General features: G+C 39.0%; 1 protein-coding gene across 4 annotated transcripts in view; it reads right to left on the reverse strand.

Annotated features, from left to right (window-relative positions):
* LONRF2 (LON peptidase N-terminal domain and ring finger 2) overlaps positions 1-14,088 on the reverse strand; it is an 86,303-nt gene extending 72,215 nt beyond the window's left edge. For all 4 annotated transcript variants that reach the window (XM_051984724.1, XM_051984726.1, XM_051984725.1 and 1 more), the window contains exon 1: positions 13,302-14,088. In XM_051984724.1, coding sequence (XP_051840684.1) covers positions 13,302-14,085 — 784 coding nt within the window. In that variant the 5' untranslated portion in view covers positions 14,086-14,088. The remainder of the gene's footprint in view (positions 1-13,301) is intronic.
* Between the last annotated feature and the right edge of the window lie 11,122 nt (positions 14,089-25,210).

Consider the following 25,210-nt stretch of genomic DNA (forward strand, 5'->3'; position numbering starts at 1 on the left):
CTGGAAAATGAATGGATGCCCATCAATTGGAGAATGGCTGGGTAAATTGTGGTATATGAATGTTATGGAATAGTATTATTCTGTAAGAAATGACCAGCAGGATGAATACAGAGAGGACTGGTGAGACTTACATGAACTGATGCTAAGTGAAATGAGCAGAACCAGGAGATCATTATACACTTCGACAACAATATTGTATGAGGACATATTTTGATGGAAGTGGATTTCTTTGACAAAGAGACCTAACTGAGTTTCAATTGATAAATGACGGACAAAAGCAGCTACACCCAAAGAAAGAACACTGGGAAACGAATGTGAACTATCTGCATTTTTGTTTTTCTTCCCGGGTTATTTATACCTTCTGAATCCAATTCTCCCTATGCAACAAGAGAACTGTTCGGTTCTGCAAACATATATTGTATCTAGGATATACTGCAACATATCCAACATATAAAGGACTGCTTGCCATCTAGGGAAGGGGGTGGAGGGAGGGAGGGGAAAAAAATTGGAACATTAACGAGTGCAAAGGATAATGTTGTAAAAAAAAAAAAAATTACCCTGGCATGGATTCTGTCAATATAAAGTAATTATTAAATAAAAATTAAAAAAAAAAAAAGAAAGAAAGGAAATAAAAGGCTTTAATAAAAAAATAAAAAAAGAAATCCTTCCAGGCGTAGCTAAACAGCATCTTCTTCAAGAAGTAATCCCTGATTCACCCAGCTGAAAATGATCTTTCCTTCCTGTGGCTTCTACTATACTGTGCCTTTCCCATTACCTTCATAATATTGATTATGATATTAATACTCTATTAGTTAATATACATTTACTAAACAGTATTTAATATTTATATATGCAACATGCCCAGTACTTGATTTTGAACACTATGGAGACATAGCTTAATTATCTTTATGAGATCTCCCCCTACAAGCCTATATGTGTTTTTCATAAAGGATATCCCAAGTATTAGTATTAAATTATTGTTTTAAACTTTATATATTAGCTACACTGTTATCTGTTAGAAGATGATGCTAGCACTCTTGGAACAGGAGAATAGAAAATATGGTCTACAACAATGTTTAAGTTGAAGAACTTTTCCTATTCGCAACCCCTAAGAAATTTTTACATGAATTTGGTATATAGGGACACAAATCAAACTTTTACTGATGATAAGTCATAATTTGTTACTTCTACACAGTCGCAAGACTCCCATATGGGATCATGACCCACAGTTCAAGAAGCTGGGGTCTATAGCAAATCTATCCTAGTCCAATGTCATATATTCTAATTATCCACAGATTTACTAAGCTTTCCTATCTTACATGCAAAGTGCAGTGCTAGATTTAGATCTCAGAGCTGTAAAGAGAAACCAAAAACCACCCTCTGCTTACAAAAAGACTGTATTTTCATGAGGATACATTTTCAGGAACAACTATTTTCTATTCTCTAAAGGGAATAGGTGATTTCTCCTCTCAAATGATGTATGTATATAAAAAGACAACCAAACTTAGCATAATATAAACAATACTATGGTTTTATATTCATGGGAGCTAGAAGGAAAGTTTCTAACTAACACACTGCATGAATAGGTATTTTTCTAATGGTAATTCTGGGCTTCTAGTAGTTAGAAAGGTGGGAGTTGACATTCTCTGGATCTCAAATCTCCCCTGATTCTTCCTCCCCCCACTTTCTCAGCTAAGAACCTTCTGCTACTTTCATCTGGTAAGGTGGCCTTTCTCATTATGGAGACTTTTTTCAAGCAATCCCATTCTACCCTATGTCCTCCAACAAATATTGTCTTCTCTGTCAACCCTACTCTTTCACTTATTTTTAATCTCTCCTTCTCTACTGAATCCATTTCCTACTGCCTACAAATATGTCCATATTTTGCCCTATCCTGAAAAAAACAAAAAAACCTCACTTGATGCTTCCAACCCTGCTAATTATCATCCCATTTCTCTTCTGCCCTTTGTGGCTAAACTACTTGAAAAGATCAACTACAAAGATGTCCTAGCCAAAGTTCTTTCTCCAAAGTTGCCAGTTTCAATGGTTTGTTCTCCATCCTTCTTTCTCTTGCCTTCTCGGCAGTTTTTGACACTGTTGATCAATCTCTTCCCCCTAACATTCTCTTGTTCTTAAATATTTCTTAACATTCTCATTTCTTAATATCCTAGGTCAAAGAACGTGTGTTTTTAAAAATTAGTTTGTTATTAGGAATTAAGCTTAATAAAAAACTTTTTATAGCTAAAATTATATATATATATGTATACATCAAAATTATAAACTGTTCTTTCTCTGTTTTTAAATGTAAGATATCTAATTTAATTGGCATTTGGATTTCATACCATGTTTTTAAAAATATGGTAGTTTTCAAAAACCAAATTAGAGCTTTTACAAAGGTTTCTGGGACTCTCCTGATTCTCATTTTACCTATCTGATCACACTTGTCTCCTTTGCTAGATCCTCCTCCAAATCATTTCCTTCAACAGTAAGTGTCTCTCAGACACCTGTACTGGGTCCTCCTTTTCTCCCTCTATACTACTACTCTTGATGTTCTCATCAGCTCTTATGGTAAACACCATCTTTATAATCTACCTATCCTGCTTCAATCTCTTTGCTGATCTCCAATCTCACATCTACCTTTCACACATTCTCGAACTGCATATCTGGAGGACACCTTAACTGCAAAACAAACTTATTTTCTTGTCTGAAAGAGAATTCATTATTTCCCCCCAAACTCTTACTGTAGAGGGTAACACTATTCTCCTAGTGCCTCAGGCTACCAATATAGACACTGAGCTCCTCCTCACTGTCTCACACCGGGCATATCCAAGCTGATGCCAAAGCCTTTAGATTTCACTTTTGCAACATCTCTCCAATATAATTTTTTCCTCTTTCCTGTTACCTCTGGTGCAGACTCTCATCACTTCACACACTGATAACTGCAATAGCTTGCCAGTGGGTTTGCTTGTTCAAGTCTCTCCCCACTTCCCCTTCCTCCATTTAAGCCACCAAAATGATTTTCTTAAAACTCAGGTCTGATCTTGTCAACTCCCTACTCAATAAACTCCAGTGGCTTCCTATTGTTTACAGCAAAACTTCTTAAACTGTGGATTACTCCATAAGGGATCACATAATTGAATGTGGGGGTTCAGAAAAATTTGGCAACAGTAAAAGGTTTCTGAATGCAGCAACCAAAAATTAATTCAAAATCAAATGTGCAATGAATCTGAGGTGTTTCTGGCAGTGCATGCCCATGCTGCACTGCGTTTGCATAAATGCTGCCAGAAACACCTCAGCTCAGAATCAAGACAGAATTCTGTAAAAAAAAAATTCTCGGCCAAAAAAAGGTCTCAAATGAAAAGTTTAGTTAACCCTGGCCTATATGAACTACAAAATGTTCTTTTTTGCAATCAAAGCCCATAAATTACCTTATTTTAGTTTCCTTCTATCTTACTCTCCAATCCAGTGACAACAGGCTCATGAACAAGACATTCTCTCTCTCTCTCTCCATCCTGGGCTTTTTTCTTGATTATCCCTGATTCCTGGAACACTTCCTCCTTTGCTCTGACTACTTATCTCCTTGACTTCCTTTAAGTACCAACTAAAATCCCAATCTTCTACAGGAAATATTACCAAACCCTACTTGAGTACTTTCCTTTTTAAAATGATTTCCTCTTTTTTTCTATATAAAGCTTGCTTAGTATGTATTTGTTTGCATATTGTCTTCCACATTAGATTCTAAGTCTTTGAGGGCAAAGACCATCTTTTGCCCTTTTTTTGTATCCCCAGCATGTAATGCAATGTTTAGAGTAGGCAATTAATAAATGTTGATAGAATTGAATTGAAGTTCCTTGAAGGAGGAAACATAATTTCACTTAGACTACTGCAGTAGCTTGACTAATCTCCTAGCATCAGGTCCCTCTTTTCTCCAATCTAGCTCCTACATAGATGCTAAATGTCTCATTTCCCTAAGACATAATGTCACTCTCCCCAGCTCAAACATTTGAGTTGAAAAGGGGGTAGATTACAGGTCTTGTTGGTTTGCTGAAACACAGGGTTTATCTTATATTATAGTGAATCTTGGCTAGAATATGAAATTTGTGGGGTGAGTAACATGAAATGAGGCTAAAAAGGTAGGACAAAGATAACCTTGGAGGGGCTTATACAGTAGGCTGGGGAGTTTATGTTTTATTAGAGTCAATAGGGAGCCACCAGGTTTTGAGCAGTAGAATAACATGGATCAATAAACCTAAGGAACATGATTTGGCAAGCCATATGGAGAATAAAATGGAGAGGCCATAGAGGGAAGGATCTTGCTTGTTCACAAAGCCAGAGGTCAGCATTACTTCTCCATACACTAATGACCAGAGTAGTCAAACATGAAAAAGACTGAAAATACCAATTCATCTTAGAAAGACAGGAGTTAGGAGAAGAGTATATTCTAAACCTATAGTTAAGAACCAAAAAATAGATTGCGAAAGGCTAAAGTATAATTTTTCTAAGTCAATCAATTCCCTAAAAATAATAAAGCCAGAATTGTTTTAACATTCAGGTTAGGCTAGCAGAAGGAATCTAGCAAATACTGTGGACAACACTTGGTAGAAGGTGAAGTCAGTCAGAAAGACAAAACTAAGAATGAGTGAGGCTTAAGTTCTCTGTAATTTATAGGTAGGAACCAGAACTAATAAGACCCTTTTTACTTTTAAATCTTTTCGATTATTGTTCCCCTTCTTTTTTCTGCGCACTTTGTAGAAAACTTAAAAATATCTCAAGGATGCCATTTATGAGGTAACAGGGCAAGGCAAGTAAAGATTTGTTATCTCCCACATGCCATATAGTCTGATGGGAAACCAATTCGTAAAGAGGGTTACAAGCAATAAGATACTAGTAGAGAACATTAGGTAGCCAAGAACTGAGGCTTATTGGTGAGGGAAAAAAGGTTAAATGAACCTGAAATCACTTGAAATCATGAATGGAAAGAAAAGTGATTCTTAAGTCTTAGTCCTACATTTAACTATAGTTAGCGGGCCAATTTACTTAACCTCTCTAAACTTCAGTTTCTTCATCTATAAAATTAACTCAGTAACATTTATTATTAGCACATGTTAAATATGGCACTTTATAACCTATAAAAAAAAAGTGCTTTACTCACAGCCACCTTATGCAATAGATAGTGCAATTATTATTACAATCCCTGACCTCAATAACACAGGAATCTCACACACACACACACACACAGCAATACAATGTAATGAAAGAAAATACCTGAAAAATATAAAGCAAGCATTATTATCAGCCTAAGGGAGTAACATTGAGAATATTACAATCTGAGAGGGATCAGAAGGCTTCAAAAAAGGTATAATTTTTGAGTTGGAACCTCATAAAGCTATTAACATGTCTACAAAAGTCCTAGAAAATCAGTTGCTTCAGACAACCAAAGTGGTGGACAAGCAGCTGGACGCTGAGATTCAAAAACTGGATCAGATGGATGAGGGTGATTTGGAGCACAAAAAGAGACTTAAAGCACTAAAGGAAGCACAACAGAAACTAGCAACCTGGCTGCACTGGTTACTGAAATTACTAAATAGTGTGGTCCAAGTGCTACTGCAATAGTTGTTGTTGGTCCTCATTTTTAAGGGTTGGTAAGTACCCTTGCCATTGTTTAAAATTTATACAAGCAAGTTTTTTAGTTTAATCAGATTTTTGAATTAGACCTAGAAAAAGATGGAGAGGATTTCAAATAGAATATTCAAATGGGGGAGGGAGAGGGGGGAGAGGAAGGGAGAAGGAGAGAGTATGATTTTCTTGCTGAGGAAAATATAAGCAAATTGGTGAGGACAGTGTTAAGACAAACAACAATGTAGTCAGAGGGCTTGGTTTCAAACTGAAGCTCTATTTTATTGCTTTATCACCTTAAAGAAGTCATCACTTCTCTGGAATACTCAGTTTCTTTTTATCAAAAATTAGGGGGAGGGAGAAGTTGGACTAGATGGCTAAACTTCCTTCAAGCTTTAAACTCTATATAACAATTCAGAAAAGCACTGTACCATAGAATACTGTTTGATTAGAGCATACAGGATACATGTGGGGAACAGTGTTATGTAAGGTTAGAAAGATACTATAGCAGACAGGAACTTTCTTCAGAAGGCAATAGGGAACCATATGGGTTTGAGGCAGAGGAATGACACGAATTAGATCTGTCTATGTGGAAGATTAGTTCATCATATATAAAAAAAGGGACTGAAAGGGAAAGAGAAATAATCTTCACCAAAGACACGTAAGAGGCTATTTCAACAGTCCAGGAGGGCAGTGAGGTCTGTACTAGTGGGGCAGCAATGGGAATAGAGAACAAATAACAGTTTCGGTACCCTTTAATAAGGCTGGTTTTTCTTTTCCCATTCCCTTCTCCCTTCTCTCTCTGATCCCCATAATGAAAACAATATAGATAGGGAAAAGAGGAATGTTAAATTATAAAACCTGACTTTTTAAAGCAAATATTATATTAAAATGCAAATATCAACCAAAAATCCAAAATATTCAACTAAGTTTGACCCTAGTATTAATATAGTCATTTACCAAAGATAAAATAGCTTATTTTGTCCTCAGACTCAAAATAGGTGTGGGACAAAAAATTCTTCAACCAGTTAAAATATGATTGCTATTTTAAGATCCTTGGATTGAGAAAACACCAAATTCTTTGTATTTATAAATCATGGCCACTGCATATTAACTTTGTTCAAAAGTTACAAATGTGGTCAAAAAGATTTTCAGCAATAATTTCCACAATTGTTAATAAAAGCTTTAGTGTATTAAATCACAGATCTAATCCAAGCTTTTCTCCCCATGTATGCTCCCCTCAAAGGGTAATTTAATTGTATACCAAGAAATTATATACAGAGCCAAATTTACTTCTATTTTAAGTCATTCTGACAAAGAGGTCATTAGACAGGCACATATGGGTTAGCACTTAACAGTAATACAAAAAAACAGTTAATCAGAACATGGTACTACCAACTATCTACTACTGCCTTAGGCTGTGTTTGTGGATCTCTGACAACAAAACAAACAAACAAAAAAAAATCTGCTCTCCTAAATTCTTTCGCATTTGTTCCCAAATGCATGAGAGGCTAAAAGAAATTATAAAGATGTTTAGAGCAAAGGATCATCACAATTATTGTTTTTAAAAAATGAGCAAAACAAAAAATTAGTTTGACCAACTGTTCATCTAACCTCCTTCATTCAGCACTTTTGTGGCAACGCTATCTTCAAGATCAGCAACCTTACTTCCTTCTTGCCAAATTCAACAGTCTCTTCTCAGCTTTTATTTTCTAGTGTGCAGTATTTGACATAGTTGGCCATCCCTTCATTCTCAAAGCTGCCTCCTCTCTTAAGATTCCATATTATACTAGCCACATAGGTCTACTGCCTGACTGCTACTTAGGAGGGCCTGTTCTCCTAACTGTGAGCACAAGACTTTTGCTCTTGTCTCTATATCTATTCCTCTTTAGAACTCACAGTGCTATCATATCAGCTCAGTGTGAATGATTCCTGAATATGGTCATCTTCTTGAGGTTAAACACTTGTACTTTTTCTATCCTGGCATTTCTAGCACCTATCCCAGACACTTGAATTTGGTAATCTATTGACTCAAGCTCTAGTCTCCTATCTCTCAACTGTGTATTGGATTTTTCTATTTGTAGAGTATTATAATCTCGAATTCAAAAAACTTGTTATTGTTGATCTATCACTATATCCTTCAAACCCTGTATCCAGATGCTAATCATCAAATCTGATGATTCTTCCTTCAAAATTCATTTTCATTTTTTTCGACTTTCTTCCTTCTCTTACAATGGATTCAAGAGCATCACTACAGATTATTGCAGAACTTTCCTAACTGATGTGTCTGTCTCCTATAATCTTCCTAAACTACCATTTTCACCCTACCATTCATCACTGACTCAAAAATCTTAGTGGGGGTGGAGGGGGCAGCTAGGTGGCAAAGTGGATAGAGCATCAGCTCTGAACTCAGCAAGACCCAAGTTCAAATCTGATCTCAGACACTTAACTTTCTAGCTCTTTGACCCTGGGCAAATTACTTAACTCAAAAGTTTTAGTGGGTTTCTACCTGTAATGGGTCAAATCCAAAACGGTTATTCAGGTTTAATTATAACTTGGCCTTACCTACCCTCTTATTACTTAGAGCAAGAGAGGATCTGGCGCAGTCACTTTTCTAATACTTGCTTCTGAGTATCATTTTTCCCCCCCTTCTCTATTTATACTGTTCCTATTACTGGCCTGAAAAGCTCACCACAATCCATATCCTATATATCCAATTCAATTTTATCCAATTCTTGTAAAGTCATATCCAATTCTAATCTTCAAAACTAAGTTCAAGTTCTGACCCCTTCATGTTGCCTTCTCAAACTCTTAAAGCAGAAACTTTTCACTGAGCTTCCATAAAAAGCATTAAAAAAAAAAAATGCTTCCATAAACACATTATTATGTGCAGGCAACAAGATTCTAAGCTCCCTAGGGAGTAAAAACTGTATATTAAGCCAATTTTCAATAGTCTCTTCCACTTCTCCACAACTATCATAATGCCAAAAACATAGGATTTAAAAATGGAAGGAATCTCAACAACTCTTCCCCTTACAAAGGAGAGTACTAGGTAAAGTCCTCTTTAACTGTGAAGTTTTCTATTTCTTTTTTAATACTCGATTTGGAGTCAGAAGACCTGAATTCAAATACTTTGGATGTTTTTATGTGATCATAGTTAAAAATCATCTAAATTTCAACAAGATTCAGTTTTCTCATTTGTGAAATGGGGAATAATACTACCTACTTCATAGGATTCCTATGACAATCAAAGAAGAATGTATATAATTATTGCATAAACCTTAAAACATTATATAACCATGGTTATTATGTAAATGTGGTACTACAGGGTAAAGCTGAGAGATTCATTAACTTGCTCAGTGTTACAAAAGAAATAGAAGAAATCAAATATTAGAAAATATAATTGTGATTTTCCTGTAGAAAAATATATAGAAAAAAGATGATGTAAAAATTATGATATTTCATGTGAAAAAAAAATCTAGAAGATTTAGAGAATTGTAAGAGGAAGCTATAACACAATTCTAGAGGAAATAAGTACTCACAATCATAACCAAGAACTTCTGATTCCAAATCCAAAACTCTTTATACTGCATCACTGTGCTTTCAGGTTAGCACTTTAATAATCAAAAATTAAACAATCAGTTTATATGTACAAGATGCTATATTAACTGCTATGGTGATAATAATTAGGTCAAAGCCATAGTCCTATCCTCCAGAAGTTTAAGCCATTTACAGATGACAAAATAAATACAATATAAAAGAGTATATTTTTATATAAATGCCAAATGAGTCTTTTTCAGAATGTAGAAGAAAAGATTATTTTGACTAGATGATCAGGAAAGGTGTTGAGGAAGTAGGATTTGGGCTCCCCATTGTACAACCATGTAAGAGTTTTAAACAAATGGAGAGAAAGAGAAAGAAGTATAACCCAAATGGTGGAGTGAGGGAAAAATGATAAAAGCAAAGAAGAAATAATATCAAAGTCAGGATATTTTGTCACAAATATGTTTTGTGAAGGAAGTAGGTTGGAGCCAGAATGTAACTGGCTTCTTTTAGAGTTGTCCAGAGCATATAGACATTTAGCTGTTATCCTTCCATAATAATAATCTTCATAATAAATTTAATGGCTAAGAAAATGCTGGCTTAATGATACTGGTCAAAGTCATCTAAATTCATGACACGACTGAAGTGACCATTGAGCCCTTATACAAACTGTTATAACTTCTTTCCAAAGTAGAAAGATGGCTCTCTTCCTTTTGACTAATTTGCCCTAAATTGGGAGATTTTTTGAGAATAGGAGAGGGGTGAGTGGGAGAGAGGATAAAGTTCATTTTTCTTTTCCAAAAGAACTTGTATACTATATCTCTTGATAATTCAAGTTTCTCATCATGATGTAGGTGAAAGAATTTTTGCTTTAAAAAACTTCTATATGTCATAAGTATAATTAAATTTTTAAAAGAATAACTGTGATTTTGCTGTAGAAAAATACACTGAAAAAAATATTGTGTAAAAATGTGATATTTCAAGTGAAAAAAGCTAGAAGTATAAGTCAACAACACAACTTGGAAGCTCAAAAATGTTCTGATTTCAACTGCATTACTAAGCATGTTATCTGGTATAGAAGAGGTGATAGCACAGTAGTTGGTCCTCTGATGTGAAAACATGTGAAATATGGTGTTCAATTTTGCATTTTAAGGAGGAGACCTTCAGGAGAAGGGTTATTTTAAAGATAAGGATCTCAAAACCACACTTTTTGTTTTAAAGTCATTTCAGTCATATCCAACTCTCTGCCGCCCCATTTGGGGGTTTTCTGGCAAAGATATTGAAGAGTTTGCTATTTCTTTTCCTATAGATGAGGAAACTGAGGCAAAGAGAGTAAACTGACTTGCCTAGGGTCACATGGCTAGTAAGTATATGAAATCAGATTTGAAATCAGGAATTCCTGACTCAGATCTGGCACTATATCCACTGTGCCACCTGGCTGCCCAAAACCATGTTATAGGAAGTTAAAGAAAGAATGTTTAGCCTGAAGACAACGGTTTTAGGTGGGAGAGAAACCAAAACATTTTTATTGAAGCATCTGATGAACTGTCAAGTGCAGGCCAAAACTGAAGCAAAGAACAGAAGTTATATAGTGGCAGATGTGGGCTCCAAGTAAGGAGAGATTTCCTAAGCATTAAACCAATTCCAAAGCAGAACATTCTGACTGAGGTCTACCATTAAAGGGGTGCAAGTGAAAATGTAGAACTGTGGCAAGGATGCTCCCCTTGTCACAACCTCCAAGTCATCCTTCATTCTTCACTTTTTTCCATCACACCCATGTCTCAACAATTCTCTCTACAACGTCTTTATGTTCTCTCCAATCTTATAGTCATGACTGAGTTCAGGCCTTCACTACTTTTCTATTTTAATACCTTCCTAACTGGTCTCTGCTCCAAGTGTGTCTGTCTCTGTCTCTGTCTGCCTGTCTTTCTTTCTCTCTCTCTGTCTCTTTGTGTGTCTGTGTGTGTGTGTGTCTCTCTCTCTCTCTCTCTCTCTCTCTCCATCGTTCTCCATTTCTCTCTTTGTCTGTCTCTGTCTCTCTCACCCCTTCTCCACACAGTTGCCAAAATAATATTCCTGAAACACAGGTCTGATCCTGCCACTGCTCTGCTCCACTGACTCCTTACTGACTCTAAGATTAAAAAAATAAAAATGTTTTAAAAATCTTGTTCAGTATTTAAAGTGCTTCCTGGTTTCTGTCTTTTTCCAGACTTCAAAATGCTCTCCTTTCACCTTATACCCCAGCCAAGTAGGACTGTATAGTTCCTCACTCAAGACAAGGAGCACGCTAGCTCCTGACTTTCTGCTTCTGCACAATCCACATCTCAAATGTACTTCCTCCTTACTTTTACCTTTCAGAATTCTCAGATTCTTTCAAACCTCAGTTCAAGGGCTGCTTCATAAATGAGGTTTTTCTTTACCCCCTCAACTGTTAATGTCTCCTTTCAGCCCTGAAATTATCTTGTAAGTATGAGAATTTATGTATCTTACTCCTTTTCTTGATTCCTTCCCCTCTGAAAAACCATGACTGGTCCATTTTTTCTAGGTCTTCCTTTTTATTTTTCATGGTCTTTCAATCACTAGCACTCAGCATAGTAGCTATCACATAGTAGATAAAGAATATATATATTTTTAAGACTAGGTGGTTATTAAAATCTCTTCAAACTCTGAAAGTCTGTAATAAGTCATGATCTTTTTAAATAAAATTAACAAAAATATCCACACATAACTTCTTGACCCGGAGGGGATTTCCTAATTAACTTTGATAAACAATATTTAATATATTTTTATTGGACTCATGAATTCATTGATATTCCTCTAATAATGCAGAGCAGCACCTACTACTCTGCAACTCAGGATAAGTATCTCATCAGGATTAACAGAGCTAGTACAAATGAACAGAACTTGAACTCAGATCTCTCAGACTCAAAGGCCAGCTAAACTGTTGCTTTAATAGCATAAAACTTCTGCAATTAAAAATCTATGGTGTCTGAATTATTACAAATCTGCATTAAGGGTATATAACAAAAGAATTTAAGCTTCTCGAGGACAGGAATTGTTCCCTTTGTATCCAATGCACCTAACACAAAGTCAAGCAAAAAACAAAATTTCAAAAAATGCTTGCTGAATTGAAGAATGCACTCAAGAAAGTTTGTCTTAACTCTCCATTTAAATACATTTACCAAAAACAACACTCTAAACCTTGTCACCAAAGAGTACATTTGTAGAAGAAAGCTCACACATTTAGACCCACCACAACTGCCAGTAGACTAAAATTGTCAAAGATCGGATAAAATAGTAGAAGTTTGGCAATGCTTCAAAGTAGTTACTCCAGAATGGGAGGGTAGTGTCAGTCACTAATAGTCACGGGGGTGGGGGAGGTCTAAAGATGGGAAAGGAAGATGGAGAATGGAAAACTTTCAAAGCATTATTCTCTTAGTCTCTCCCAGTTTAAATAATTCTAAAACCACCAAAAAAAATTTTTTTTTTTAGTAATGAGCCCAGGAAGATATAAATTATTCAAAACATTCAAAGAGGTAGTGAGGAAAGAAAGGAGTTTAACAAAAAGAAAAAGGAAACAAAACCCTAGCTATCTCAAAGTCTGTATGTCACACTCAGCAAGTCTAGGGCAGAAGGCAGTGTGCTATTTGCATTTTCCTGCACGACTCGTAAAGCACTCCGATTACAAAAACTAGGTCACATCAACACCCTCCCCCTCCTGAGGCAACAGCTGATACATGAAGAAAAGTTATACTTCAGCAAGAGCTCCAGGGAAGACTTGGCTATAATAAATATTGCAGCCCAAAGGAGCTGAGGGAGAGACCCTGAAAAATCCACCCACGTCAGGAATAAGTTTGGGGGGAGGTAGAGCTGGGGATGACATGTTGCGCGTGTCACCTACATAGTACAATGAATCTTTCCCTAGAGGTACTTTGCTGCTACAAGTTACACACTACACTTTTATTTTTAAACAAAGGTAGATCCGGAGTTGTGTGTTTTAAAAGGAAGAAAATATCGGTCAAACCCTGAGCTTATTCATCTTTTCACCTGCTTCTGATGAAGCTCTGGATAACCCTAGGTTCCACCTCGGTGGCTTGAAGGTAGCGTGGGAAAGGAGGAGGGGTTCTCTCTCTCTCACTCACCCAGATCCAAAGCCTGGTTGTACTTGTGCAAGGCTGCGTCCAGCTCGTGTTGATGCCGCAAACTCTCCGCTTGGCTGGCTAGCCTCCGCACCCGACTCTCCGTCTGAAAACATTTCTCCAGCAGGTTGCCGAGGACCACGTTGACTCGAGAGGGGCAGCTGTCCCTTCGACTGGGCGGGGATTTGGCGGATGGGCAACAGGGGTCGGCGGGGAGCCCGGGGTCCGTCTCGGTGCAGCGCTTGCACAAAGTGTGTCCGCAGTGCAGGGTTACTGGGTCGCAAAGCAGAAGCCGGCACCGTGGGCAGCAGAACAAGTCCCAGGCAGCGGTGAGGGTGGAGGAAGAGGAGGCGGCGGCAGGAGAGAAAGGGCCGGGGGCCGCAGCCGACTCATCTCCAGCGCTCGACTCTCCGCCGCCGGCGCCGCCACCGAGGGCTGGCTCCCAAGGGGGCAAGTGCAGTTCCTCGCGGATGGCCAGGGCGCAGCTCTCCACTAACTCCTTCAGCTCCTCGGGCCGCAGGCTGCCAAGACGGGCGGCCACGGTGTAAGAGTCCAGCGCCTCGGCGGCGCGGCCGGCTCGAGCCAGCGCGTCCCCTCGCCGCAGACAGAGGCTGCGCTCGGGTTGGGGCAGCTCGGCCAGCTGCGAGCCGTAGATCTCAGCCGCCAGTTCGTAGTTGCCGCCGCGGAAGGCCTCTTCCGCCACCGCCAGCAGCTCGGGACACGGGGTCCTGGAGTCCGGGCCCGGCGGCGGCGAGACCGGCTCGGTCCGGCCCGGCTTAGTGCCCATCCCCGCGGGGCAGGGGCGCCCCTCACGCCATGGCCACGCGCGCCGGGAAAACTAGAAGGGTGGGGATGGGGGTGGGGTGGGGTGGAGAAAGAAGAAAGAAAAGAGCGGAGCAAGGAGGGAGAACGAGGATGGAGAGAGGGAGGAGGACGGGGAAGATGCTCCGCTCCCTCGTCCCCGGGCGGCGGCAGCAGCGGCGGCGGGGCTACCAGCGAGGAGAGGAGCTGCCGCTGCCGCCGCCGCCGCCGCCGCCGCCGCCTCTAGTTAGGGGTCCCGGCGGCAGCGCGGCGCCCCGAGCTGCGGCAACGACAGCCGGCGGCGCTCGCAGCAGCTGGGCCCGGCCATCAGAGCGGGGAGGGCGGCGGGGTTCCCCGGCGGGGCTGCATCGTCCACCCGGTCCAGAGGAATGGGACCGGGGAGAGATGGAAAAGATTTGGGTCGGGGAGTGAGAGCGTCCCCTCTCCCGGAGACCCTCTAACTTCGGGCGCTGGGCGCACCCCCAAGCCCCGAGAATGCCTGAGGTGTGTGCGGGCTGCGCTAGGATAGCAGAGCCGAGCCCCAGCACCCTCGCCGACACGCACGCACCCTCGTTCTGCAGCCGCTCCGACTCCCGCTCCGCCCGCTCGGCCGCCGGCGGAGACCCCACCCCCACCCCGCGCGCGCGGAGCCCCCTTCCCCCACCCGAAGTCGGGGCTAGCCGCGCAGCGCGAGCGGGGGCGCGCGGACCGACTGACGCGCGGGCCGGCGGGCGCAGCACACACACACACACGCACACACACACTCACTCACTCACACCCAGTTCTCTCAACACGCAGGCGCGTCGCTGCCCCCGCCAGGCGGGGATGCCGGAGGAGTCCCCACGGCCTCCTGCCGCTCTCCCCGAGGGGTCAAGCGGGGGCCAATGACAAGCTTGCTTTCTACTTCCACTTACAGCGTCCCCCCTTTTCCAACTCCCCTTTCTCTTCTCGTGTCGGGGAGTCCCACCTCCCAGACACCAGGTAACCTCCAAACACCCCCCTCCCCCCCATCCACTCCCACCAAGCTCTCTCCCCCTCCCCCTCCCCCGCGCCGCAGGCTCTGGCACAGAGCTCGGGAGCCACGTGAGACCGAAGGCGGCGGCGGTTATTGGCGCGCGCCACTCTTCTCCCCCCTCCTCCTCCCCACCCCGACCCGCTTATGTAATCGGAGTCAGTTGTGTAACTGTGGCGACCCTCCCCCCCCTTGGCGTCTCCGCCAACTCCTTTCCTTTCTCCTCCCGGGCCGGCGGCCCTGGCAGCGACTCCGAGCCGCCGCTGCTTCTGCTGCCGCCGAAGTCAATTGAGCAATGCCTGGATCGGAGAGCGTGGGCTTTCCCCCTCCCCTTAAGCACACGCGCGCGCGCACGCACACATATACATATATGTACATATATATGTGTGTATATACACATGTATGTATGTGTGTGTGTGTGTATATTCACACACACACATATTATCGGACTAGTCCCTCTTGGGTCCGGTCCTCGCGGTAGCCGGGCTGGGCTGTGGGATAGGGTGGGGCCTGGGCGCCCTTCTAGTCCCCGGGTCACTCGTGGACCCGACCGTGGCTGGCAAGTGGAGGGGGGGGGGGGCTCACCCTGGCCTCAGCAGCTCACCCCTGGAAACTTAGTTATAGATCTTTTTGGACACCTTTCCTACCGGGTGAGTGTACACATACATTCATCTTTCTCCTTTTTACACGCAAACACGCTCCCGAGACTTTTTTCCCTTCTCCCTCTTTCTCTCCCCCCCCCCCCCACCCCAAACCGAAACGGGTCAGCAGCTAGATGTCAGAAGAGAAAGGTTCTCATGGCGGGAATTGCATTTCGGTCTTTCATTGTTCAGATTTCTGGCTAGAGGGAAAGTCTGAGCAATGGGGAAAAGTTACCGGACAGCTGGACCATCTGCAATCAGGTTCAAACAGCATGTGAGATGCGTGGGTGTATACACATAAACACACACTTGTACGTATATACAAATATAAATACAAATGCATCTGCATATCCATGCATACGTATTGTATAGTGGTATATTGTGGTTAACAACATATATATATGTACATATATAATAGACATGTATATAGATATACATACTTATACTTGTTCGTATAAATTTCTATATATACATACACGTATATGTGTGTATATACACCAAGCACAAAGAAAGGGAAAATAATCAGAGCGCCTGCCTTACAGGAGCTCGAATGGGATGGAGGAGACCACAGGCAAACCATGATGAAAAACGGGTGGGACAGAAAGCCAGCTAGTTCATATTGGTTTGTAAGATCCTTGAATTTTCAGGGTGAGCATTTACACACTCAAAAATGGGCAAGTGAGGACTTGAATTTATTTTGTAGAATGTCTAGACTTAAAAGTAAGAGAGGAAATATTAATGCAGATTAAACGTGTATATATGTTTTCCTAAGAGCCTGTTGTTATACATAGACCAGCACACCCCTGAACAGATGGGTTGGTAAGAACTGAACTTGTGATTTCACTGGTGTAGGGAACTCCCCATTGAGGAAATTCCTGCTACCAATACAAATCAACACTGTCCCTGAATTTATAGGGTTAAATCAAGAGTTCTTAAACTATTTGTCTGTCACTGACTCTTTGACACTGATGAAATCTCAGAATTATTTTTTTTAATTCATAAAATAAAATACAAGGTATTACAAAAGAAATCAATAATGCTGAAACACTTATAAAAATCATTTTAAAAACAGGTTTTTTGATGGAAGTTAAAAACCCCTGACTTAGAAATTTTTGTGCATATAACATTTCCAGATTAAGTGATTTGCTCAGGTTCTTAAATTCAGAGATGGGATTTGAAGGAAGGCCTTCAGGCAGAGTAGGTTAGTTTTATACTTCTTATGTCTTTTTTTTTTTTCCATATACAAATTTTTTTTAAAGGAGAAAAGCCAAAGAAGTTTTGTTTTTGCAGGGCAATTGGGATTAAGTGACTTGCCCAGGGTCACACAGCCAGTAAGTGTTAAGTGTCTCAAGGCTGTAATTGAACTCTGGTCCTCCTGACACCAGAGCTAGTTCTCTATCTACTGTGCCATCTAGCTGCCTCCCACCCCCTAATCTTCTTCCAAAACAGGAAATAAATATAAGCAGCAAAATGTTGTATTAGTATGGAAATTGGTTTGTATGCTATGCTTTAATATATGGAAAAAACAAAAACGTCTGAAAATAGTGTTTCTCAAAGTGGAGTTCTACAGTAAGTTTAGAAGCTGTTAAATTGATAGGAAAGAGGGTTAGAAGTGGAAAATACAATTTACAGCAAAGTTAGGGATCGATTAGAGAGGAAAGGAAGTAAATGTTGAGAGAACTGAAAGGAAGTGAGAAATGATGGCAAAAATACTGACTTTTTTTTCCTCATTTTAATCAGGAAGTAGCACTATTGCATGTTAGATTGGAGCAAGAATCAAAGAGCTCCATTGTCTCATAGAATCTTCGATTGAGAAGTGGAAAGAACCTAAAAAACCATCAAGTCCAACCTCCTCTTTTAAGAAATGAGGAAATTGTGTCCAGAGTCACACAGCTAATGAGTGTCTGAAGTAGAATTTGAGTCCAGATTCAAAGTCCACTAGGTACCCTATCTTCTTCTCCCTTGCCCTACAGTACAATGCAGATCTATATGAAGTTAGTAGAGGGTTTGAATTCAGGAAACTTACTCCCATTCTTTTTCTGTAATTGGATCTTGTCTTCCAAAAGAGCAAACACAAATTTGAGCAAGAATTTATATATTTAGATGACCAGACTGCTTTATCACTTAGGTGACAACAACCTGAGGATTTAGCACCTGAGCCAACCAAATCTTAGGTGGTCTTATAAATAGGCCTCAAAGATTAAAAAACAAAACAAAACAAAACAAAACTCAGGAGTATATGAAGTTGATTTATTTACAATTGTTGCAAGAAACCAGGGGATCCATCTGCACTTATAGATACCAGAATGAGCCATTTATAAAATTCCTATCCCAAAACATAAGACAAAGTTAACAGATTTCTTGTCCTGCCATTGCATGTTCTTGATATCTTCCTCCTCCCTTGTCATACAATCCATTTTAAAAATGGCAGAAAACTCTTCTTTTGGGAAGGGGATGTTAATATTAATTCATTAAGCATGCTCATTCAGTGTTTTCAGTTACCTTTCACCCACTTATTTAGGGATGATTTTTTTTTTATCATATTATCAGTTTGTTGGCTCAGTATTTTGTTTTGCACAACATGATCTTTCTCTAAATCCTTCCCTTATATGGAAATACACATCTGTAGGTTACTCAGTATCAATATCTTTTTTACAACACAGCTTCATTTTAGCAGTAACATATTATTAAAGTCCCACATACACTCTAGCATACATTTTCCTTCATGTCACAGTTTACTTTTCCTCCCTCTATTGGCTTTACCATGATATCATACAGGTTATGGCATTTTCATCCACCTTGGTCTTCCTTCCTTAGCTAATAGAACACATTGAATTTAAGAGTTGGCCAGAAGCATCTCTGTCTGTTAACATCCAACTTACTACTTGCTAGATATATAGTCTCAACACTAATCAGTAACAGCTTATTTTAGTTAGGCCAAGTATTATGAGATAATAGGTCTGTAACTGGCAGATACAATATATTTCTGATACCCATAATTGTCCTACTACAAATAACCCTCTGGCCACCTAAATAATACAGCATATCATCTCCAATTTGTCCTGTATATCTTTTTAGGTACACGTTTCTTTTCATTTCTCCTCTCTTAAGACTATTGAGCTCCTTGAAAGCAGAAACTATTTTTTGCCTTTACTGTATAGCACTTGGAAGGGTGCCTGACATAGAGCAGACATTTAATCAATGTTTGTTTATTTGAGTATATAAAACAAAAAGACAAAAGATTTACTTGAAACAACAAAAGCTAACAATGCTGTATGTGTAAGGCAGTTCACTCAAGTCCTTAAAGGCCAAGTCACATTTCTTATACTAGTAATGTTCAAAAGTTGCCAGTAATCTAGTCAATACCATACCCTTCAACTCTTGGGGCATTTGTTTCAGCCATATATAGGAGAGGTTTTGCAATTGGAGCAATTTGTCATTGCTGTTTTGTTTAGTCATTTTAGTTTCTGACTCTTGCTAATCCAATTTGGGGTTTTCTTAGTAAAAATATTGGAATGGTTTGCCATTTCCTTCTCCAGCTCATTTTACAGATGTTGAAACTGAAGCAAAACAGAGTTAAGTGAGTTGTCCAGGGTCACTCTAATTGTTAGGAAGCATCTAAGATCAGATTTGAACTCAGGAATATGAGACTTTTAGAGTTCAGACCCAGACCTCTATTCACTGTACCACCTAGCTACCCTAATAGTGATATAGATATTTATAAATCTCTAAAAGTATTCGCCAAACCCTGGAAATGATTTCAGATCCTAATAATCCTTTGGACATGACCAGTTGATGAGCATTTCTATTTTCTCAGGATCAGTACTCATTTTCTGCTGAGATACAGTGTGACACTGCCCTGGGGTTGATGGTGCTGTAGGCTTCCCTCTGGCCTATCCAAATCTTGCCTATTATGCTGGGATTCGGGGACTCACTAGTTGCTTTCTGTGGTTTCGTTGGAGGTCTCACAGCTAGTCTGCTGATCCACTGGCCTTCTGAACCATAACAAAGCAGCCAATGCTGCTGTATTCTGGCTGAGAGCTTCAAGGTAGATTCCCTGGGCAGGACCTTTTGGAAGTACTCGTGCTGGACTGCTTCTGTCCCCTCCTTCCCTCACCTCTAACCAATCAAGACAGGCCTTTCCTGAAATCCTTTTAAGAGAGCTAATGCTGGAAATTTGTTACATTCCAAATATTTATGGGTTCTGACACTCCAAAATCTGTTCAGAAGTTTGATAGTGTTGATTGATTTTGAGGGAAGACAGTAGAAGAGTTCAGGCTAAGTCCTGTCTACTCTCTGCCAACTTGGCTCCACCTCTGCTTGTAATTCATAGATAATATTCTGTATAGGCTAGAGTTAATTTCAGTCAACATAGCAAACCCAGAAATATTGACTGTATTTGAACATACCAGACTTGTACTGTCTATTTTCTTGTTGATAACCATAATTTCACTGGAAAACTTCAAATATATGTTAAAAGTCTGACATGTATATTCCTTCTTACTCAAGTCACAGAGGCTCAGCCCTCACATAGGTTCTAGAAGTTTATGTCCAAGGTTTCCTTTATAAAATGAATGGAATGCATCTATTTGGGATTAAACATGGCATTCCACTTTGCCTCACTGTCATTTCTATACAAGATCTTATGAATCTAGACATAAAGAACCCAAGATAGATGGGAGTGGCTTAATTTCTTAGGAATCTAGTTTAGTTCTTATCCCTGATCCCTTCCCTGTTTCCTAATACTAGACCTTAATTTCTGGGAAAATAGTGCCCAATTTTCCTTTCCAGAGACATGCATTCATTTCATCCACACCACTTGACTTCTTGTAATGCATTCCTTTGTTATTGTTAAAAGGAAGTTTGTTTCCTGTCCTGAAGTGCAAGATCCCTTCCTTGTTGTCCATTGGCTAGGGATGACAAAGTTAACAGACTTCCTGGTCCTCCCATTGCATGTTTCTCCATATGTTCCCGCTCCCTTGTCATACAAACCATATTCAAAAATAGCAGAAAATTCTTACTTTGGGGAGGAGAAATTAATATTATTTAACTCATTAAGCATGCTTATTCAGTTCTTGCAATTGACCTTGCACTTTTTGTTTTGGGGTGATTTTATCAGTTATCAGTTTAGTGACTCAATATCTTATTTTGTATAATTAACTTGAGTGAGTTGATGTGACCTTTCTCTATGTCCTTATATGGAAATAGTTTTATAAGTTGCTCACATTAAACATTCTAAAACCAATGACTTTAATCTCTTAACCTAAACCTTGGCCCAATAATAGCTAGACATGTCTGATAGACATGACTTTTGAACTAAACATGTTAATCATGGCCTAACCACATTTGGGTTAGCCTTTGTTTTGAGATTTGGGTTCGTTTGTTGTTATTGGGTTTGGGGTTTTGTTGTTGTTGCTGCTGCTGCTGCTGGTGGTCTTTATTTTGGTTTTACTATCCCATACTTAAGTGGATCACTTGGGAACTTAGGAGACCAACATTCATAGCCTTAGTCTATTCCTTTTATTCATATGCTCTGTCTTCTAATATCAAATTCATTAGATCTAAGTAATAAGAAACTGCTTCCCCTGCTCAGGCTGCTATAGTTGCCACAGTAACATTTCATCCCTTTATCCAGCATATAGTAAGTATTTTGTAAATATTTTTCATTTCATTTCATTCATTTGTTACTTGATTAAGCCTAATGTGGTTTATGTACTCTATAGCCATCATATTTTTTGTCCCTACCATTTCTCCTATTGAGAGATAGCTATTTCTTCTGTTCTCTCAGTGCTGACAAACTAGCTATCCAGTTCTTCTAAACATTTAAACATTAACCCCAGTGTGTTCCATTTTCAAGTTACAATCATAGTCAAAGGTAAGTGCCCCAGTTCTCTTGTAATCCCTCACATGCCTCTGCCCCAAACTCTGGCAACTTCTGAATCATATCTATAACATATTCTATTCAGGATTCAAAAGTGGCTTCTTCAGGTAACCAGACACTTCCATCTGAAAGTAACCATAATAATTTATCAGCAGCCCCATACATAATCTGCATTGCTTGCTCTGAAACATGTACCATGGCTAACCACACTGGGTGCCTGCTTAAAGAAGGTATTCCATTCTCTAGCATTCTCCTTACATCTTCCATAGTCCTTACCTCCTTCTGCCTAAAGGCCCTCATCTTACTATGTCAAATTTTGGCCAAAAGTAGAGAATTTAGTAACATCAAGAATTGAAATTAACTTTAGCTAAAGAAACACTCACATTGGCTCTTGTTCATAAAACTATGAAACTAATTGGGAAAATTACTGTTTTTTCTTTGTTGTCAAAATCAAAATCAAAATGCTTTCCTTTGTTGTAAATGCAACAGTTTGTTTAATGGATGCCTTTTAATTTTTACATCCAATTCATATCTGAACATATCTTATCTCCTTCCTAAGGAACCATCCCTTGTAGCAAAGGTTAGAAAAGAAAGAGAAAAAAAATAGAGTTTGGTGCAATTTAGTACACATTGGCTACATCCAAGAGTACATATAATATTTCTCACTTACAATCTTCTAGTTCTTTAGTGAACGGAGGAAGGCATATTTTCTCAACTCTTCTCTGGGATCAAGCTTGATAATTATAAGCAAAAAGTAATTAGTTTTAATTATTCTTTTCATTTACAGAGTTATAGTCATCATGTGTTTTGCTTTCCTAGTTCTGCTTACTTTGTTATGTATCAGTTCATAAAGGTCATCTTATGTTTGCTAGAATTCTTCATATTTGTCATTTCTTATCAAATAGTCATATCATGTTACATTCCTGCACAGCAGTTTGTTTAGTCTTACTTAATCAATACATCTTTTTTTAATTCTCCCTCCAAAAGTATTGCTATGAATATTTTACTATATATAGTTTCTTTCTTCTCTCTTTAAATTCTTTAGGAGAATCTTACTTCCCTAAGTAGTGAGATTTATGAGTCAGAATTGGAAATTTTACTTTCTTAATATAATACCAAATTGATTTCCAGAATGGTCAGACTAGTTGCCATATAATAGGCTTATTAATATTCCTCTTCTCCTGTAGCTTCTTTAATATTGACCATTCATCTCTTGTTATCTAACTTTTTTCTGAAATGTGAGAGTTCTGCATTTCTCTTAATTGGTAATTTGGAACAATCTTGCACTTTAAGTTCTTTTGCGAACTGTTTATTACTATTTTTGACAACTTTTTGGATTTTCTTTAATTTTCAACTGAAATATTTACATGGCAGGGAGCAAAGCCTGGAGAAAATGAAGTCATGATGAAGGGATAGGGAAAGCTTGTTCCTACAAAGCAATTTTTGCTAACTAGGAGATAGGCCAAAAGTAGGATTCCTGTAGGGGGATGGCCTTGGTGGTGGAGAAAAGGGCCCAGCACCTTTTCTGTTCACAAGTCTCTTCCCTCTACTACCACTTTTTGTGATCACAAAAAATCTTCGTGATCGATGGTAAATGAAAAGTGGCCTTATAGGATGATAAAGACCAGTACCCTCAACCAAAATCAAAAGTCAGTGGAAATAAAGATCATAGTATTAGTAGCTAACTTGAACTAAGGAAATGGCTGTTCTAATTGCTTTTATCTACAACTGTATGTGAGGAGGTAGTAAAAGAAAAAAACTATATTCTCCCTCAAATGTGAATCTAACTTATACTTTCCTATTTATGGAGGTGAATTAACCTAGGGAAAGAGCCAGTATCCTCAAGGGACTGAGAGTGGTATGAATATATGGCAGTTGTACCTCTATAGCATGGTACTTTGAAAAGAGCACTGACTCTAGAATCTGTGTTCAAATCCTTCCTTACACTTACTATTTGTGTGATATAAGGCAAATGGCTTAGCCCACCTTGATCTCAGTGACTTTGCCCATAAAATGAGGAGGCCTGAAGACTTTCCTAGCTCTATATTTTATGATTTTATAATGCTGATAAGTTTCTTAATCCATGCACCATAGTTGTCAGACAGAGTGCACTACCCTATTTCCAGGTCAAAGTTTACTTCTCACTCACAGCAGCTATAGCACACAGAGCTCAATTGAATCCTTAATGATGGAACACCCTGACACTGTTCACTATTCCTATAGCCAGCACCAAAGCAAATTAACTGATTTATTCTTCATTGTATTTGGTGATCAGATCTCTTAGAAACAAAATTTTATTAGATAATATAATTTAAAATTTTAAATAGTTGTGAAAAACATGTTTGTCAAAAATCCTATCAAATAATTTCCTAGTTAAAACATAAGTTTAACTGATATATATTCTCAGGGAAATTACCTCCTACTATAGAGTTTTACATTAAATTATAGCTTATGCAATGGAAATTCTAAGTGGAAAAAGAATTTAGAAGTGGAAAGAGAAAAGAATCAAAGTTACATTTTGGAATATTAAATTCCAATTCTGATGAATATGACTTTCCCACAACGAGATGATTGATGTCAATTTCAATGATCTTGTGATGAAGAGAACCATTTACACCCAAAGAAAGGACAGTAGGAATTGAATGTGGATCACAACATAACATTCTCATTCTTTTTGTTGTTCGCTTGCATTTTGTTTTCTTACTCGTTTACTTTTTTCTTTTTTTAAATCTGGTTTCTCTTGTGCAGGAAGAGAATTGTATAAATGTGTTTATGCATATTGGATTTATCATGTATTTCAACATGTTTAATATATATCGAATTGCTTGCCATTTAGGGGAGGAAGTGGGGGGGGAGGAGAAAATCTGAAAGAAAAGGCTACGCAACTTGTCAAATTATCCTTGCATATGTTTTGAAAATAAAAAGCTTTATAAAAAATTTTCCAAATACCTTCTAAGAGAAGAATCAGAGTAAACTTCAGCTAAGGCTTATGTGCTTATTTAATTTTATTTATCTAAAATTAAAAATCCTAATATTTTGTTTCTATATGAGGTTCTTAATGCATCCTGTTATTTCAATTTAAAAATTGAGGGGCTACCTAATATTCCCATCATCATATAACCCTTCTGGCTTGGATTGGACATATCTAGGTTTTGGAGACACTGACAGCTTGTAGGGGAAAGAAAATAATTTATTCTGATTTCTACAAACCTTATGGAGGTGGAGAAATTTAAGGGATAGACTCTTGATGGCAGACCTTAAAAATACTGATCATGTGGTAAGTGAATCAAGTTTGTTAAAGAATCAGGCATGTTGATAGTTCTCTTCTGTTATTCTCCAGCAACTCCTATTGCAGATGGGATTGTTTTTTCATATGAGTGATCCAGTAAGCTAAACTTGCCAACCAATGAATTCAGTAGCACTGATTTAATACCTCTAAGTTTAAAAACCTTTAGATTCATTGGAACTTGTGATAAAGTCCTTCTTGGACTTCCGGCCAAGATGGCGGAGAGGGGGCACACGACTGTGTAAGCTCCACATTTTCTCTCAGAATCCATTTCGTTATAAGCCTCTGAAT

The sequence above is a fragment of the Antechinus flavipes genome, chromosome 3 (genome assembly GCF_016432865.1).
Source record: "Antechinus flavipes isolate AdamAnt ecotype Samford, QLD, Australia chromosome 3, AdamAnt_v2, whole genome shotgun sequence".
Classification (NCBI taxonomy): Eukaryota; Metazoa; Chordata; class Mammalia; order Dasyuromorphia; family Dasyuridae; genus Antechinus; species Antechinus flavipes.